At 35.6% G+C, this 19,676-nt stretch overlaps 1 protein-coding gene and 1 pseudogene across 1 annotated transcript; one reads left to right on the top strand and one right to left on the bottom strand.

Moving 5' to 3' along the window:
* Window positions 1–51: 51 nt before the first annotated feature.
* LOC141824081 (plant cysteine oxidase 4-like) lies at window positions 52–8,220 on the bottom strand (annotated as a pseudogene).
* Window positions 8,221–10,526: 2,306 nt separating this feature from the next.
* LOC141822975 (uncharacterized) lies at window positions 10,527–17,795 on the top strand. The gene is made up of 9 exons (XM_074710264.1): window positions 10,527–11,216; window positions 11,400–11,460; window positions 12,885–13,138; window positions 13,520–13,721; window positions 15,361–15,489; window positions 15,627–15,766; window positions 15,837–15,955; window positions 17,115–17,211; window positions 17,637–17,795. Exons 1-8 carry the CDS (start codon window positions 10,701–10,703, stop codon window positions 17,179–17,181), a joined length of 1,488 nt encoding a protein of 495 aa, XP_074566365.1. The 5' UTR covers window positions 10,527–10,700; the 3' UTR covers window positions 17,182–17,211; window positions 17,637–17,795.
* The last annotated feature ends 1,881 nt before the right edge of the window (window positions 17,796–19,676 follow it).

Raw genomic sequence — 19,676 nt, 5'->3', positions numbered from 1 at the left:
TCTAAAACTGATAGCAACACCACCAAAACATAGGATCAACCGAAACAAACAGACCGAACCGACCAGTTCAACTGATTAACCTGAGCCGAAGTAATGAAAGACAACACTCCAAAAAAATACTTCCAAAACATTCAGTGCATCGAAAAGCCAAATGATCTGATGAGTTCATAGTCCTGCAAATAAACCAGCCAAGAATTCACTTCAAAATCTCAAAACAAGTTGAGTTACCACTGACATATCCTACTCAAAATCTTGTTCGCTATTAGGGCCGTAGGCGACAACCTGAGTAAAGTACTCAATGGATTGAGAAGAAAGATAGATCATGTCACCTGAAACAACGATCAGATCAGGTAAAGATGCCTTTGATGGCGTATGGATGGATTATTTTTCTGACCGCCGAAGTAGTTCCTTGGTTGAAGAACACTTCCAGTCTTCGACTAAAGAAAGGTGTATGATACATAACAAGCTTCCTGACTACCAAGATGCCGAAAAGTCATTGAAATCATATTGCTGCAGATAAGCAGATATCAAACCCATGTTTCCCCCATGTTAAAAGAGCTAATCAGAATGAAAGTATATAATACAGTGAATGGGAAATCATTGATTGTTGATGATTTGGCCCCTGTACGGCCCTCTGTGAACGACAAAGCTCTCCGGCGGCTGACACTCTTCCAACCAAGCCACCTTTGAAGCATCTACACCACTAGGTAACACACCTTCAAGGATTCAAATAAAGCATAGATATAACACGATCTCGAGACATTATGGTGGACTAGCAACAACGCAGATATATAATAATTCATAAAAATTTTGTACCAGATGAACTTTTTCTTGACTTCTTGAAATAAGTGCAATCACGCACCATAATTTGATGAGTATGGGGGTGATAGAACATCAAAGAGAGCACAGGGAGTTATTGCTTTAAAAGAATGAATGTTGCCGCCGCTTGTAGGGTAGAGGACGGTTGTCCCACTGGGCGCAGTCATGTGGCCATCTCTAACGAGCTTTGCTGGTCGGGCTGAAAAGCATATGATCATTTACATGTAATTCTCGAGCAAAATTAAGGTGTAGAGTCAGAAAATAAATTATGCTCTACTATGGTGGATATTATTGTGCGATGGAATGATTCAAGAACCCTAATTAACCTTGAATTTGTCGAATGAATCCAAGCACACACTCTTTCTTAAGGTAAGAAATTAGCACAAGCAAAGTTACGGATAGCTGGAAAGATTATAACGTTCACTCAGATGAAAATGTTAAAGTTTTTAGTCAAATTGGCAACAAAGGTACCTATCTCATGCATTCATAATGATAGGTTTTGATCATCGACATAAAAAAATGGTCATGGTTAAATCAATTCTAAAAATGAACTACTTACAATCAACAAGGCTGGAGTCTGAAAAAAATACTATGCCAATTTGGCCACCAAAATGAGAGGGTTTTTAGATATGGACTAAGTTCAAAACCAACCACAAAAAGGTATATGATAGTAAACCTCAGCACACAGATTTGTCTTCAAAGTCAGACACTTTTCATAGGCTCTATTCTGACATCAATTAGGGACAAACTTCACAATGACATGAACAATCGTTGAACATCTCATTCTTTTAGTACCGAAAAGTATTATCCTGTCTACATTGCACATGGGACTAAGCCACCCAGAAATCAACCTTTGATCATCAGCAGAAGCATTTTTTTTTTCCTTTTTTATTTTTTGATTCATCAAAATAGGCAATAATCTCAAATGAGTCCAAGTTCAAAATCAACCAAAAAAAAAGTGTATAATAGTAAACCTCAGCATAGACTTGTCTTCCAAAGTCAGAAAGTTTTCTTTAGGTTCTATTCTGACAAACTTCACAATGACATGAGCAATCTATCTTGAACATCTCATTCTTCTAGTGCCCAAGAGTATTCCGTCTACATTGCACATGGGACTAAGCCACCCCCCACAGGAAACCAACTTATGATAATCAGTAGAAGCACATCGTTTTTCTTTTTTCCATTTTTTTTTTTTTGGATTCATCAAAATAGGCCGAAACTATGTTGAGTGGGAGATAGTTGGAAAATTACCAAAAAAAACGTGCAAAAAAAGCCATCTTGCTCCTTTTAGTATAATCCTTACAAACATAATGTCTATTTACTGTTAGAAGCATTTTCTAATGATTGTGTGTTTGCCAGGAAGAGTTTTTTCAAACGGTACCTGAGAATGTAGACAAAAGTAGAATAAACAGGATACTTTTTTACAGTAAAGCTTGGCTATTCTTCAGTTCTAACTTAGTTGATCTCAGATCATGCAAATTAGCTTATGTATAGTCAAATTGATCTCATGTTTTCGATGATTTCATTGGGCAAAAGTGCCAAATATGTAGTTAAATCAACATGAGTCAGAAATATATGGAAAACAACATTAGATGTGAAGATACTTAGAGAATCAGGAGACAAAAGATCGAAGAATGCGACGGGATTAAAGATAAAGAAAAGATCAAAGAAGTTGAAAAAATGTAATGTGCCAAATCATTATAATTCAACCCATTCCATCCTCTCACATATCATGCAATCATTTAGATAACCTTAGGAAATGTTACTAGGCCTTTTCCCAACTTACTAATGTTTCGATAACCTTGAAAACTAGCTGACTGAAAACTGCACTTTACTGAGCAGAGCAGACTTTCAAGCGGTAGGTAAACCTAACTACTAACCACTCCCCAAGGTGACTAAATTTCAACTGCATCTCTACAATGCAATTGTATAAGGACCCAAAAACATTATCATAAGCTTCAATGATATAATATGTTTTCTCTATTAAGTTGAATATATATACTAAAGATACTGCTAGCTGTTCTTGAATCTCTGTCAAGAAGCTATCATCTAATGGTCAAGCACACTATGAGTATCAAGAGGAGTTTTCTACTGGATGAGCATTCTTAAACTCCTTGTTATACATTTTATTGTTATTACTTGTGTTTGTCTAGTCTTATGATAATGTTGTTTCCTGAAACTCCTTGTTGTCACAAAATCTCAATTATTTGTATCAAGGACAGTGAGTATCATTTCGATTACTTGTGTATATCTCGTACCATGCCGGGTCGTCTGGTTGAAACATATCATTTTGACAAATTCCTAAACTCGATACTATTTAGCCACAAATACCTTATCATGTGTCATTGTGTCGATTATGTCATTAAGTAACGTGTTATACTAACGATATCCCTTACCATCCTATAAAACGCGTCAAGATGAATTAATATAATATTTTTATTTTTTATCTTGTGCCCGTACAATTCAATGTCAAATCCTACCATTCCTTTTGAGGCATAAAGTCCAAACTTAAATATATAGGTGTGTTCTCTTCTTTTTCGTCCTTCTACCCCTCCAATTCTCCACCAGCATCATATGTCAAGACATTAATACTGAAATAGTAGTTCTAGTCAAAATCTCAAACTCGGGCACGGCTTGCGATTTTGAACCAATACATCTTATTCAAGTAGGACTACATTGTAATAGCATCATCTGTTTTCATTTTTCATGTTGTTCAAATTGACATCTTAGATCTCTATTTCATCTCCTTTTTGTCAATCTAAGGCCTATGTTCAGTGCTAATCAAAGTAATATGTTTTCTTAAAACAATGTGACTTTTAATTAGTTGCCAGCTTTTGTCTGACTCAGTTTCTCTTTCAGTCCAGTAATTTGGGACGTTAAGAAAGCTTCATTTCCTATAGTGAACTTAACATTGAACATTTACCTGGGGCTGTGGGCCTAAAATTAAGAAAAATACCGGAACATGTGATCTTAGTGAGAAGATTAAGACTTTCAGACTAATTTAAGAAGATAACTAATTATTCAAGGCAATTATTACATGCATTGGAAAGCACCCCTCAAAAGAAAACAAGCATCTAGTGAAGAGAACTTGCTACACAAGGGAAATAGTTAGTACATAACTCACAAGAAACTATTTGCAAAGGGGCACAAACCTTCAGATGGATCAACGGATCCCTCAGTATCAATCCAGTCATATGATTTAACAAGCATTGTCCCATAAAGAAGCTTGCTCAGCACTGTCATTCCTGGATGGTTATGAAGTGGAATAACAGATGAAGGCGGCATGCAGAATATCCCAATCTGTAGAATAATTAGAGAAAATCAAGATATCATCATTTCATTTACAGTTATAATTTGTTCTTCAACAGAAGATCCTGACTTCATTCTTTTAAAGATAAGAGACAGAAATAATTAGAATGAGTTAGAAAGCTGCAGGAATGTTGTATCAAGTAACTTTTCTTAGACCTACTCCAGCAGAGGATCAGATTCTTACAGAAAAGTTTTCACACTCATGTACATGTAGATATTTGATAGGAGGTGGGCACTGATTATTTCCATTACGCCCTCTTCTTCCATTTGAATTCATGGAAACTTTCCACCCTCGTGCTATCTGAGCCTCCTTTTCAAGTCCCACGTCAGAAGGTTTAATATCATCTGAAAAATTAAAGGTGAGGTTGGAAAAACTCAAGTCGAAAAGCAAGCCAGTTGCAAGGAAACAAGCCATGAATTAAATTAGCGAGTAAATTTTAGTTAGAGTCTCTTTCCCACACATACATTTGTTATCGACACCAAAACCCCTAATGGATAAAAAAGGGACACTACCTGAATTTTTGTCATACTGCTGAGCAAACCAGTTCACCTGAAATCACCTGGTAAAGTGGTTTGACATATTTGCTCTCATCAGCAAAAATCATGATGGCATCATAACTTCATTGGCAAAAAATATTATAGGTCATCTCATAGAGGAAGTTGGTATTCACTGAGTTATTTTACTGACAAGGATAGAGATAATACAGAAAATAATATTTATCAGCACATTTTTCAGTAGATGGAAGTTCAAGAGGTGTCCTAGGATTTTAAAAGTATTGGGGGCTTGCAGTTAACAGTTATTAGTGGGATTCCTCTAATTAATCCCTATAATTATGGTTGCAAAATTTAGTCAAACCATATACAACAAAGCAAGGATGTGATCTTTTCAATTATTCTTACAATTGGAAAGAAGAATATAACCTAACTAGTATATCAAACAGAAATAGTTACATCCTTGAATAAAAGTTTCAATAACTTTAAGGAATACGAAACAACAAGACCTTTTCGGATCGCAAGGATCCAAATTTACCAAGGGGAAAAGGTGCATGTCAAAAGTATGAATTTTTATGCACGCAAGTGGTTGGAAGGATCAAAGCATCAACAAATACTTGAAGAATACCAGGGAGAGTTTCACATCATACGTGAGAACTGTTTGATTGTCATCTTTTCAAATGTGCTATAAAGCTTAAATGGATAACAGATGAACAATACAGAATAATGCAAGTGGTGAAGAGCAAAGTCAACTGAAAGGAATGAACAGGAAGCTTAACCATGTTGAAACAAAACAAGCATAAAAAGCATAAAAGATGAATCCTAGAGTGTTAACATAATAGATAAAGTAGTGTGTTTCATAGACAAAATCACTCAAGTTATTGGAAATGGCATTAAGCTTGAAGCACTTGTATCTCAGCAAGCAATGCACTCAAAAGCAACTACAGAGAAAGAATATCGATTTTGTTACTTGACTGCAGCATTTACAGATTTTTGTTTTGCACAAAACCAATGAGAAAATAATACCCAAACAAGGATACTGTCATATGGACAAGAACCCCACAAACAAAAGACTAGCACAATGAGAGAATAAACACAAAACTGAAACTTTACATATAAAGACAAGAAAGTGGGAAAACCATCATCAACTTAAATACAAAGTTGTTGATAGGGTCGAGTAGAGTTAATGGCATTTAGTTTCAAGAAAGACAAATATATACCAACCAATATTTGTCATTTTGACTGGCAGTACCCTGTAGTGTGCTAACTATTATGGTTTATTAGACCCCAGTGAATGAGTGATATTAGCTGTTCAGATCCACATGCATTCTGGTATACCGCTATCATAAACAATAAAAAATAGTTGAAATGAAAATTAGACCCACAAAACCTATATGAACTATCAGAAACATTCAGTATTCAGCAATTTCTTAATGATATAAAGTTTTTCCAAATTTTGCAAGGAACTATTGAATGGCTACCAATGCAGAATTGACTTTCACAGTTTTTCACTCTACGATGGCAGGCTAGAAACTACCCCTTGATAGGATGCTTAACTTGCATGTTTCAACAAATATCAGCCCCAAATTCATCAATGATTAGAAAGCTCACGTATATCGTACTGTCCTTCCATGATAATCACATTTTATCATTTTGTATATATATGAAACAGAATTTGAGATAATTTTACACAAGTACAGACAATAAATGCACTATGAGACTTAAAGTCAGAAGAGATTGAATCCCTAACTGTGACAATGAGAGGTACGAGAGGGATTTTGAAAGAAACTAAAAATGATCGATTATGATTTGAAAGCTAAATCTTAAACATTATTGTTTGATCCCATTCATCCATGGAGAAATCATGCAATGAAATTGATGATTTATGGGAATACTAGTCAACCAGCATTCACCTATATGTGGTCAAATAACCATACTTTTTTTTTATACCAGGTATCCAGCTTACACCGACTAATCCTGGGATGGACGGTCCGGCCCGACATTCCAACCACCAAGTAAATCCAGCAAGCGAGTTGGCACCTGACATGGCGCCCGCAGTAGTTGTTCAAAGGCCAAATAACCATACTTGCTAATATGCGAAGTTTCTCTTTGGTCACAGAATCAAAATAACGTACTTATTTCATCAATTACTCTAACAGTCTCCTTTGACATGATTTGAATGTGCATGGTTCATTATATATTCAATCATGTTGTTAGTCTGCAAAATATGATTCCAGAGGTGTTCTAATAGCCATATTCTTTAACAAGAAAATGTGGCATACAAAAAGGATGAGGATAAATAATGGGTAGAGTAGCATGCTTCAGAGTTCAAATTAACATAGAAATTTCAGCCCAAAACTGAGATAAAAAGAAGCACAAAAAAAAAACATGTAAGTAGAGAAATGATGTGTTTCTCACCTAAACAAGACCGTACATTTTCAAGAGCTTCAGCAGATATGGGCCCACTATCGGAGAATGATGCTTTACAGACCTCATAGAGCCTTTTCACTCGAGGCATACTGCAGGGAGGGTCAATTAGACAATAGATCAACTGACAAAGGCTTCAACCTTTACAATGTGTCAATCAGAGATTTCAAGTCACCCACTCTTGATCAAGAGGTATTGAATCTCATAGCCCTGTCGTAATGAACAACAATGTCTCACCGCAATGCAACAATGTTTATAAAAGCAATTAACTATCTACATCATCAGCTTCTCCCAAATACATGAAAGTGAAGAAGGATATTTGTCTCATCAGTTCCTTATAAAACCAAAATTCAAAAAAAAAAAGAAAAAAAAAACTAAGGCAGTTCCCTATGTCACAGAGCCCACAAAAGAATGAAAAAATCTAAATTTTTATCAACAACCACCCATCCTAATTCTCGCCATAACAAGACCTACTGAACATCGTAAATGAAACTGAGAAAAGGGAGCGTTTTGCTATCGCTCATTCTAATTTCTACTATTAAATTATAAATTTTATATACCTCAGTAAATAAGCAAAGAGAATTTCGAATGATTTAACCAAAATTTAAGAGAAAACAGAAACATCATTTAGCTTGACTAACGAATCATGCTCTGAAAAGGCCACTGACTGGTGTCTATATGCGCCATGAATTCCCTTTAAGAAGAAGGAAAGCACTCTCCTTTTTGCTCTAAAAGGTTCTCCATTGCGCAGGAACATAACTCGAACATCTAAGTGCAAACAGAAAAAGGGCGAACAAAAATCCAATGAAAACGAAAGAAATCAGCGCAAGACAACCAACATCCCGCACCAGAACAACCCTACCGCATCAACCCTAAACACCATTGAATCCCACTGCTGCACATACCCAACTAATCGGACTACTAGACCTCGGCAATTTCCGAACAATCCGACGCCAGAAATATCAAAATAACATGAGAAAAAACACAAGCAACTGCTCGCAATTCAACGGCAACCACCTAAAAAATCGAGGAGTTCAATCATTAAGAATACACAGAAAGAGAGAGAGAGAGAGGCATAGATTCAAACCGGTGGCCCTTACCTCGCGGCTAGGGTTTAACCGCGGCTCTCCCGGCGGGCGATCGCGAACGGCGAGACGACGCCCTTCGAGTGCGTTTTAGTTAAATCGTGATGAGCAATAATTCACCCAAAGCAAGTCACAAAATAAAATAAAATAAAATAAAATATTTATTTTATTTGACCCTTGCACTTTGCTTATATCTTTATTACTCCTTAAAAATTGATTACAATTTACACACAATTTCTTTTTCTTATGCAAAAGGTGGAATTCACCACCTTAACCTCAACGGTCCCACACGATTAGCCCCACTACTATCTGTGAAGAAATAAATCGAAAAATTATAGTTGACCACGACAGAGAAAGGTATTGTCTCAGCTTCGTCGAGATTCGAATCTTTATTCTCTTCTGCAATTCTGTTTCGTCGTTACCAACTCAACTATGCTCCAGAAGTTTACACACAATTTCCAAACCATAATACTTTGTTAATCAAATTAATTAAGTTTTGAAATGATTACTCGTGAATAGTTAATTCATATAAAGAGTTGTACTTTGTCTCATGTTTGATCTTATAAAGTTGTGAACAACTACATCCTTACAACTTCTTATTGATTCTAATTTGTTATTTGGCAAAGATTAGAGGCCAAACTGTAATTATTGGAACTCTAGGAGGTGAATGAAAATATGAGCAAAATGAAATTCTCAAAATAAAAGTAAAAGGAAAAAAAATGAAATGAGTAAAATCACAGCAGAATACGTAGGCCTACTTAAATCGACCAACTTGTTTACCTGTTTCAATGTGCTGGTTCGTGGTCCCGGCCGAAGTTAGCTATCCTGTCGAGTCATCAACGAGGTACAAATCTGAGCTAACTTTAGCGTGGTGAGCTCCCAGCATCCAGCAGCGCGTCACGTGTGACGTCACTCTCCGATCTCGCTGCGCTCGGCTCAGCACCAGACACCGCACGCTGCCCGCCCACCGGTTTTCCAACCTACCGTTGGGGATCGCATCCTTCGAACAAACGGCAAACACCTCATTTTCTGAATTAGCCTAACACGTGGCCAATTTTGAGGGGCCAACGCACAGCAAAATCGTGTTTTCTGTTTGGATACTGACAGAATGAGTACAATCGGGCTCGGCTAATCCACGCCGATTGGAGCCTCCTGGGCGAGCCGAAGAGAAGCGATGCTGATTCGAGGGGAAGCGTGTTGCGTGTTTTGGTAGAAGTAGGCAGCTCCGGTGCTAAGCCACAATCTGAGGACATAATTGAGCTACAAGGAACAAAGAATCTTGGAGCCAAACTTCTCAAATTCATACACAAAGCTCATACTTGAACATCCTCCTCTTTAAGGGCCTCTCATGGTGGATGGTGGTGGTGCCGATCACGATGATCGTTTGTGACCTCACCCTGTTCGTCTTAAAGATGCTTCTTTACATCACAATGAGACTAGCAAGGAAGTTGATGATCGACAAAGGAAGTAGCGTATGCGGCAAACTTCACACCAATAGTGAAACATTCGTGTAGGTGATCCCACAATGGCAAAAGTAGTATATAAATTGTACTAGTATGGAGCATTGAGCAACTTGGCACAGTACATGCTAGCGAACATAATGGCATATGAAAATGGATTTGAAATGATTGTGAGTTGTAGTATATCACCTCTCAATGGTAGCTTGGAGTGGAGAGCCCTCTTGACCTAAACTAAGTTCTATTTACTTCCTCATTGCCCTTGGCACCCTTCATTTGTTTGTGTTCGATCCCACTCGTTTCCTCATTGTGGTGCTATGCACTTTCATTGGGTTCAAGAGTGCCACGAGAGTGTGGTTCCTCCATTGCTTCTTTTATGTATTCAATTTATCTTTTAGATCCGAAAGGATTGTCTCTTCTCAAAAGTGTACATGAACATAACAAATAACAAAGAATAATAAGGATATCAAACAATTGATGTCCATCAAAAGCAAAATTGTATTATAAAAATATCATTTTTAGGACATAGTTGAGTTTGTTACGATAGAATTACAACAGTGGTCAATTGCAACCGTAGACAATTGTTGAAGTATTATAAAAAATATCTTGTTTGCACCCTAAAACTTATTAATATCCGATAGAGACTTTATTTTAATATTAAATATAAAAATATTATACTGAAAAATATAAAAGAATAAAGTATTTATAAATGAATGAGATAAAATTTTAACATATAAATATAGTTTTGAAAGATAAAATACTCATAAATCCACACTGCATAAAATATTAATTAATTAATTAATTAATAACTAAATTAACTAAGAAAAATTGTTAATAATTACTAAATATTGTTATACCTTTTTGCAAATATTTACTTTTGATCATCGGGTCGATTATTTCTAAATATCTGCTTTTGATCGCGATAGCGGCACTATTATCTAGCGAGCGGCGGTCGGCGGCGGCGATTTCACTGTACTTCTTGCCGGATCTGGTGGCAGCGGATCGCTAGAGGCGGAGTCGAACACGGCGTCTCTCTCTTGGTATCCTAATTCCGGTTCCTATTGCTTTCCCTATTTTTGATCTCCCATCGGCGCTTCTCTTGGAGGTGACGATGGCCGCTGGCTCCGGCGGCATCGATCTGCTTTCCGTCTACAACGACGAGGAAGAGGAAGATGAAATGGAGGAGGTGCAGGTGCCGCAGGAAGCGGTGGAGGAGCAGCAACCGTTGGCTCCGGATAATGTAACCCTAACTAGCCCCGTCGCAGGCAGAGGCCCGAGGGCGACCACGCCCGACCATTACTTCGATACTTCTACCTCTCCATCCCTTGGCCAAACTCGGTCTCCTCCTCTCGACGATGGCGTTGATTATACAATCCAAACTAGCCCCGCTGATCACGTAACCCCAAGTAGCCTCGTCGCTCGGAGCCCTACGCCTCCACCGCTGTTTCCCTCGAGATTGCATTCTTCGCCCCTCTCCTATGTCTCGCCTAGTTCAGCCCCTGTGCCGCCTCAGCCGTCTGCTGGGCTTCCGGAGCCTGTGGATCCTCAGAGGGTGAGGACGGGGATGGGGTCTCTTGCTATTGTGGATTACGCGCATGATGAGACTGCCATGTCTCCCGAGCCGGAGGTAATGCTTTCTGTTTCTTGTTTGCCTTGTTTTAACTTCAGAATATAGTGAAATGATAGTTTGACGATTTTTCCTCCTAGCCGGACACGTTACTATTTATCTCTAATGTTCCTCTTCCTCACATGTTTTATTGGACTGTATAGTAATAGTTCTCTATTTTCTTAACCATGCTGGAGTTTGCAGGATGGGGAGATATTAAGCAATGGCCATCCCATGCTTGAAGCAGAGGTTAAAGCACCAAATGGTAATTTTATAATTTTAAGTTTTGCCCTCTTTTAAGTCTGTTCAATGTATTTTGTCCATGCCATAATTGATAAATACTTCTACCAACCTATTTTAGGTCAGAAATTTTATTTTTATTTATTTATTTATTTTACCAAAATACCTGTTTGCTATGTTTTGGATTAAATCGACGATGAAAACAAATTCTCCGCTGATATAGGAAGACCCTGTATGCATTTCCATAATTGATACTTCCGTTTCCCTTCTGCACCTGAAGGAACAATGTGATGTTAGGTTTTTCTTGGTTAGATATTTGGACATTGTAATATGAAGAGAGACAAATGCAAGAGTTGCCTTGTAGATTAGATTTTCAATTTTAGCTAAGCAATGAGTGTTATAATTTTATAATTGTTGTTATTCTGCACTATTCATAGGTTGTTGCTTCAAATTATTAGTCCAATTATAGTTTCTCTCTTATTAGTGATGCTAATTTGTAAAGTCTGACTCACTAAGAGATAGTACTGTCCTCAGTGATAGTTGAAAACATGACATTATGATAGTTGCATAGACTTGTCAGCCTTTTGCACTGAGATCATCCCTTTTGGATGACATGATTTACAATGGAGCAGAATTGATATATCTGTGCCCTTATATAAACCTGCATTGTAACAATATGCCTTTTACACTATTCTAGTAGTTCAGTCAGGCACAATTGAAACAATCCAGGAAATGTAATTTATGTCCTTTTCAATTTTGAGCAGAAAACCTAGTTTATTGGAAGCACATCATCTCTGTTTATGGATGGGATATCTTGCAACACATAAAAATAGTTCTAAGAAAGGCTGTGAAAATATTGTGTTTATTATTTCAAAAATCTCTGAGCATTGCTCTATGGTGCATGGCCATATTGTTTGACAATTATATTCTTTATGCTCTATTGACTAAGTGGAGAGGAGGTAATGGCAAAAAGATAAAATGAGTAAAATTTCCTTTTGTTGGCTAAAAAGGGCTCCATTAGTAATTGCCATTTGCCAATCGGTAATGCCTACTGGTTGCTTATCAATCTGAACGACAACAACTATTTTCTCAATTTTCTTTCTATCCATTTTGCCTGATCCATACAAAAATATATATATATATAGGAAATTTAGCAAAAAATTCTTCCCTCTCTTTCCTCATTCTATTCCAAGTAAATAAGGGATCTTTCAACCAATTACTTTTTGTTCTCTCTCTCTTTTCCAACCAAGTCAACAGGCACTTATAAAAGATGTGTTGACCTGTAATAATGTCCATAGCTGGGATACTTTATAGTTGTATCCTCATTTTAAAGCTAAGCTTCCTTAAGCTAATTGAAATAGTTTTGTAATGTTTTGCTTATTTGTGTGTATGTCCTTGTGCATATCCCATTAGAGGTCTTCAGAGTTTTTGACATGTTGAGTTTTGTAGGAAATGCAGAGGATAAAACATCATCTGTGACTGTTCCCCTAGTAATGCCAGCCACACAACTAGATCCTCTCCAGCCATCTGATTTATCTGAACAACCTATGATTGAACATAGTTCGCCAATGGATGTTATTGAATCTGTGCCTGAAGTAACTAAGTTGGAAACTGCTGTAGCTTCCTTGGAAGGGCGAAAGGATGATCCGTTGAGTAGTTTTCTTCCTCCACCTCCTTCAGCTCAATGCCCTAAGGAGCTACAGGTTTTTTGTCACTTAAAACTTGTTCCAATTTGTTTTTGTTAATTTCCCAATGTTTCATAAACTCTATGTGCTGATGTCTGTTTATTTGTGTACTTGATTTGCTACTAGAATAGAAAATTTGACACATTTGCTGATCAATGCATGTTCTGCATGTATACTGGATATTTATTCATAATGGTAACTGGTATAGGTACTCTAATTATTTTCTTGTTTTTACTATTCATAACAATAATCTTTCCTCAAATAAGCATATATAAACCAACAAAACCATAATAGTATGAATGTTTTAAACTATGCTTTAAACTACTCTAGAAAAACCTTCATATTTTCTTATCTCTTCTGTAATTTCACTTTTTGTCTTTCTGTCTTTTTCTATTTCAGGAACGGTTTAACAGGTTCTTTGCGTATAAGAGGGCTGGGAAAAGTTTCAATGCTGATTTACGTAATAGGAAGGACTATCGGAATCCTGACTTCTTGCAGCATGCTGTGAGTTATCAAGACATAGACCAGATTGGGACTTGCTTTAGTAAGGACGTTTTTGATCCTCATGGATATGACAAAAGTGACTATGTTGATGAAATAGGTAATTCATTTTTTTTCTCTTTCAAATGTCTGTCTTCACCTGAATTTTGGTTTAAACTTCCATTGGCATGGGTGTCTTTGCATTTTGGAGGGCCATTTAAATCTATTGTGACACTGTTTATAACCATTTTGACAATGATGGTGTAATATTCCCATTTGAAAATATGAAAACTTGGTCCTACCTCATGAACTTTTTAACGGTCCATAAAAATCTGGGTTTTAGGCTTTGGGGGAAGAGAAATTCTATGCAGTCCCAGTGTTCTGCATGGGCGGCTATGGGCCCTCCATCGCATGTTGCAGATGGCAAGTATTCTTATCATAATGTTGAATGTTGAATGTGGCGCCATTTACATATTCAAAAGGTGGACTTTATCCAACCTTCATAAGCCTCCCATTGAAGGGGCCTCCATAGAATTTCTAGCCAAACATGTCAGGCCCATATTTTCTAAACTTATGGCCTTAGTTATTTTCTGCATTTTCCCAAAGAAATGTTGAAGTCAGATTTGTGAGCAACACAACTGGAATCAGTGAATCAATATGATTCATCTGATCTAGTAGACTGATTCTGGATTAGTATAGAAACCAGTTTAGGAATTCAAATCCCGTCAAGTATATGAAGATGCAAATAGTTTTCCATTTGGTCTTGACTGCTAATCTTGTAAGTTTCATGAAATATAATTTCTTGTTGGCCTGTGATCAAAAGGGTGAAAAGGATCTTGCATTTTTAGTTCTATTTTATCTTTCCTTTGGTGGCAACACTAGTCGCTTTTCAATGTGAAACTGATCTATTGACGGTAAATCTCCGACACTTGAACTGTTTGTTTACAATATAATATCAGATGTCTAAATGCAAAGTTTTATAATGTTTCAAACTTCCTCCTTTTGTCAAGTTTACTGGTTTCTCCTTAATATACTATAGAATAACCTACCTTTAATGACAAAAAGATGGTGGAAGATAAGGCGTCCTTAATCTCCTAATAATCTAATAGGAAATGATAGAACAATCTAAGAAAGTGGGAACTTGAAATGTGTTTTAAAAAAATTGTTTGCATCAGTTATTGGCATTATTTTCATCAGACAACTTTCAGAGAACTAAAATGAGGGTAGTACAGTTTACTGTCTACAAGAATGCAATTACTATAATGCACTGACTGTATCATACCAAGTTATCAACACAAATTGGCATGGAAGTTAATACTTTCTCATCAAATTTCATTGTTGATTTTTGTTTTAAGATAGCAACTTCCTCAGTCAAGTTGTGTGTCTGCAGAAAAATTGTGTACATTTGTGGATTAAAACAGTTACCAATGACCATTGCAGGCGGTAAGCAAAGTAAAAAGCATTAGGAGAAATTTATACCCCCAAACCCTCAGCCGCAATCACATATTTTGCCCTTTGCCTTTTGCATCTTGGTAATTCGTTGGTCTTTCCTAAGTCTCTCGGATGCTCTTTTGTTGCTAATCTTTCTCTTTTCTCATATACAGTATGGTTCATTTTGTCATTGATTTCCAAAGAAATAATTGGCCTTCCCTGCATAGACAAGTTTATTTCATCTCTGTTGTATCACTCACTACTTGCATTGTCTATTAATTCACGGTCAGCTATGCCCTTGCATAATACTGATGTGCTCGTCTGTTCAGAGAATGATATGAGGCGTGAAGCAGAAAGGAAAGAACAGGAAAGAAAAAAGAGGCAGGGTGATTCTGTTGCTGGTGGAAGACAACCCAATGCAGGTGTTCCAAGATCAAACTTGAGCACTCAAAATTCAGGTAAAAATTCACGGCTTCACCCTGAAAAGAGGGGAGAAATTTAGGCTATACATGGTGATGTGTTTGTGCTCAACACCAATAATTGCAGGTTTGCATGCCTATTATGCTTGTCTAATCAATATTGTGTTCCACTTCAGTTGGTAACCTACCAGCTGCTGCTGCTGCTGCTGCTGTAGCGGCTGCAGCGGCGGCGGCAGTGAATGTGTTGCCTCCTGGTCCAACAACAGATGGCACAGCCAAAGAAATTAGACCAAACAAGAAGACGAAATGGGACAAGGTGTGCGCTTTAAGTACTTTAATGTACATATAAGATTGAATTCGACATTTTCCTTATTTGTTCCCTTTAGATTGATGGTGATGGAAAAAGCTCATCCCTTCCTGGAGGACATGACAATTCATCAGCATCAAGTGTGCACTCAGCCTTGTTGTCTACTTCTAATGCTGGCACTGGATATACTGCCTTTGCGTAAGTGTCTACTCATAGTGCATATGCAGTTTAATATTCAAGTGTTGCTGCAAATATCTATTAATTTTAGAATATCTATTATTTCTTCCATGAATCTCTAGGAGATCAACCAATTATCATAGAATTTTTGGTTAGGATCATTGTGGCGGAAATAACAATATTAGCAGACTATACCAATTATTTAAAATTTTTGCCCCTATCCCATTTACTAGCAAATCCTAATCTCATAATGGTGTTCTTGGTTATTCTATATCAGTATTTTTATGCAAAGTATATTGATGTAGGATTAGTTTCATTTGTTATAATTAGAATTGCTTTTTATGCAACCTATATTATAAAAATAACATTTGTTATATGGACACAATCATATAATGTCATGAGTCAAAACCCTTTGTTATAATGATTCACTTGTTTGGTAATTCAAAATATTCAGTTGCAGGTTCCATAAAATAAGATAATACAAATAATTATTTATCAAATTATTCACTTTTAATAAATCTTAATGCATAAAAAAATTAATTTTAAACATATTTTTTACTTTCAATTTCTAGGGTTGTAAATGAATCAAATATTCATGAATAATTTATTAAATTAAATGAATAAATTTAAATAACTTATTAAATTAAATGAAAAAAATTGAATACATATATGTTCAGTTTATGAATATTCATAAATAGTAATTGTGAATATACCTACGAATAAAGTCTCTGAACTTTGTACATTAATAATTAAACTTTCGAAATGAATAAATAAATTTATAATATCAAGTTTAACCAACCAATTAAATTTGAAAATGTAAAAAATTTCAAATAAACAAATAAGTTTGAATTAAAAACTCTATAACTTCTAAACAAATCAAATTCAAGCTTATGAAAAAGAAACTAAACCAAGTTTGAATATTTGTTTCAATATTTATGTTCATTTTAGGTTCGATTTGGCTTGATTATTTTATTAAATAAGCTTTGACAATATAAAATTTGACTCGACTTAGCTCGTCTACATTCCTACTAATTTCTTTTAAGTCTTTGCTAATGCCTTTTCTTCGTTTATAGTTTTGGAAAGAATGCAGATTTCCCGGATTAAGAAGTAATTAATTGCTGTAATTTGGTGATTTATGTACTGCAATAACATAACAATGTTACTTATTCGTCGGTTTCAGGCAACAAAAAAGAAGAGAAGCAGAAGAAAAGAAATCGAGTGAGAGAAAGTTTGAGAAAAGATCATAACCGCATCAGAGTTTTGGAGTTCACTAAGAGGTATTTTTTATGTACAGTTTTTTTAATCGTAAAATAAAGGAAAATTTCATGTTTAACGCCAAAGTTCATTTTTTAAAACATATCTTTGAAAATTTATGAACTGTCAAATTGAGTTTTTTTTAACTATTGCCATTTCAATCTTTAATTATTAATTCTACTACTTTTTTCAATGGAAGCAACGTGACATATACATGGAATATCTATCCCCTCATTTTTCCTATTTAATAAATTAAAGTGATTAATAGAGTTTTAACAAGAATAACATAGTTATTTTAAGGTTTCAAGATACGTTTTGAAAAGGAGATAAATGACGCAACACTAAAAATTAGCTAAAAATAAATTTATTACTTACCTTTATCACCAGCTAGTTCACATTATCTTCTAGTTTCCACAGCCTAATTACTGTTTTTTAATTTTGTTTGTAGGAAATAACAACTCAAAGTTATCCGAAGAAAAAGCTCCACCGTGTTCGAACTTTGTATTTCGCTAACAAACTTTTGTCAAATTTGTATTCATCTGAATTAACAAATTCATATTATATTAATGAGTGTTATTAAAATTAGATCAAATTTTTTTGGAATCTTTTTCATCTAAAAAAGATCAAAATCTTTTCTTTTTTCTTTTTCACTGTTGTCTAACTGTTTCAGTGAATGTAATATAGTCAGGGTAGCCTACAAAAGCGTGGCTTCTGGTATAGTTTCAAGCTTCGCTCAACGCTTGCAAAGTTACAGGTGCAGTTTCCTTCTCATTGCTGTTAATTTGCCTGCTACATTCCGATCCTCCATGCATGATTAGCCTGCACCTCTCCTGAATTCCATAATACTTGATTAATGCGCAGTATTAATACTTTTTTTTGTTGTACCTAGTTACCAGGGCTTTTTTTAAAGTACAGAAAGAGATGATCAATTGCGATTTAAATATTATTACTGATGTAGTTTTGAATAGAGTAAGATTGTTTTATACCTTTTTTTCCTCACCATTATTATATAAGCATAATATTTATTTTATGATTCATTCATTCTGTTCTCACAACCATATCAGCGAAATATATGATACATTTTATTAATCTCATTAATTACTTTCAAGCTTGGACGCTTAAAGTATATCCTTTCTTTTTATAAGCTAAATTTTAAAATTTAGAAGAAAAAGTTAATTAGGTAACATTCAATATCTGTTAGGCATTAACATTCAATATCTATTAGGAATTAAGTAAATTTGAAATCCATACTATTAACTACAGAAATATTATGTTGCGCGATTCCATTTATGCGACTTGTGCGTGCTGTCGACGTGGTTGGGATTTTTTCTCTGCACGTGTGGCAAGCGGAGTCGTGTTGGCTGAAAAATAAAAAATCATGTGCAGAAAAGAAAATCTGACCATAGCTAACCCTAAATCCTATGCTTATCTTGCTGCATTTGGGTTTGAGGTTAAGTTTTGCCTCCACCATCACTTGTCTTGTTGCGTTGTCATCCAAGGTTTTTTTCGCCTTTGCCATCACGTCTGTCGTCGCCTTCTACCGTTCCACACCTTTAGTTGGTGTGATCTTTGTCGATAGCCCGCAACTCAGCTTTGAAGGTAAGCTTTCAAAAACTCTTCTTTTTTCTTACCTTAAAAAGAGAATTTAATCCTAAACCATTCCATTTACACCTTCATCCAGTCCATGTCGTCGTCGCCTTCAGCTGGTGTGATCTCTGTTGAGACGCTGTTGTCGTAGTCCCTTATCAAAATCATGTCTCCGTCCCACACGTGCGACTCGACTTGTGGATACAACAGGTTAGTAAAGTCTCTCAACTTCTTAGTTAAAATGCTCTATTATATGGATTTATGTGGATCGTTAGTATGCTTTTTGTTCTTTTATTCTCTTGTGGTGTAACATTATTAAGTAAATTGTCGCTGAAATGTGAAAATAGCAACGTGTTTATGTAATCTTTTTTCTTTATTCCTCGTGTGTATCCAGAAATGGTTTAGTCATTATAGTCTCAACTTTCAACCATGTAAAACAACCTCTACAATTGTTCATGTTAGTACGATTATTTTGTCTCAACTTTACACTATGCTTTAGCTATTCTATGAATTAAGATCATATTACATATTCCTTCTTTATGATTTTGGTTGCTGTCATAAGATGAAACAAACAAGTGAGTTTATTTGTTTCATTTCCTTGTGCAATTATTTTGTCTGTTTTAGTTTTGGAGTCAATTCACATAGTTTTTTAGAAAAATATAAGATTTGTTGATTATTTTTCTACATATGTTCTATGAATTTGGAATCGTAATTAGTTTAAAGAGTTGTTGTAGATTTCTAAATTTGTTGTTATTTTTCTTATTCATTTCTTAATGATGGTCATTATTTTTTATCTTATCTTGTTATGACTATTTGATTTAGAATATTTTTATGACTATATGGTGATATGCAGAGTTTCACTTTATCTCAATTTGACATTCCCCAACAATGGAAGAAAATG

The sequence above is a fragment of the Curcuma longa genome, chromosome 3 (assembly GCF_044706935.1).
Source record: "Curcuma longa cultivar G26 ecotype Majalengka, Jawa Barat chromosome 3, ITB_CL_G26_1.1, whole genome shotgun sequence".
NCBI classification, from domain to species: domain Eukaryota; kingdom Viridiplantae; phylum Streptophyta; class Magnoliopsida; order Zingiberales; family Zingiberaceae; genus Curcuma; species Curcuma longa.
Note: the sequence above shows the minus strand (reverse complement) of the source record. Positions and strands in the feature narration are given on the sequence as shown.

Excerpts from the sequence above, each read along its gene's own strand:
- LOC141822975 (XM_074710264.1), top strand. The coding sequence starts at position 10,701 with ATGGCCGCTGGCTCCGGCGGCATCGATCTGCTTTCCGTCTACAACGAC. Across the intron at positions 13,722-15,360 it reads TGACTATGTTGATGAAATAG|AGAATGATATGAGGCGTGAA; the intron begins GTAATTCATTTT and ends TCGTCTGTTCAG. Across the intron at positions 15,490-15,626 it reads CTTGAGCACTCAAAATTCAG|TTGGTAACCTACCAGCTGCT; the intron begins GTAAAAATTCAC and ends GTTCCACTTCAG.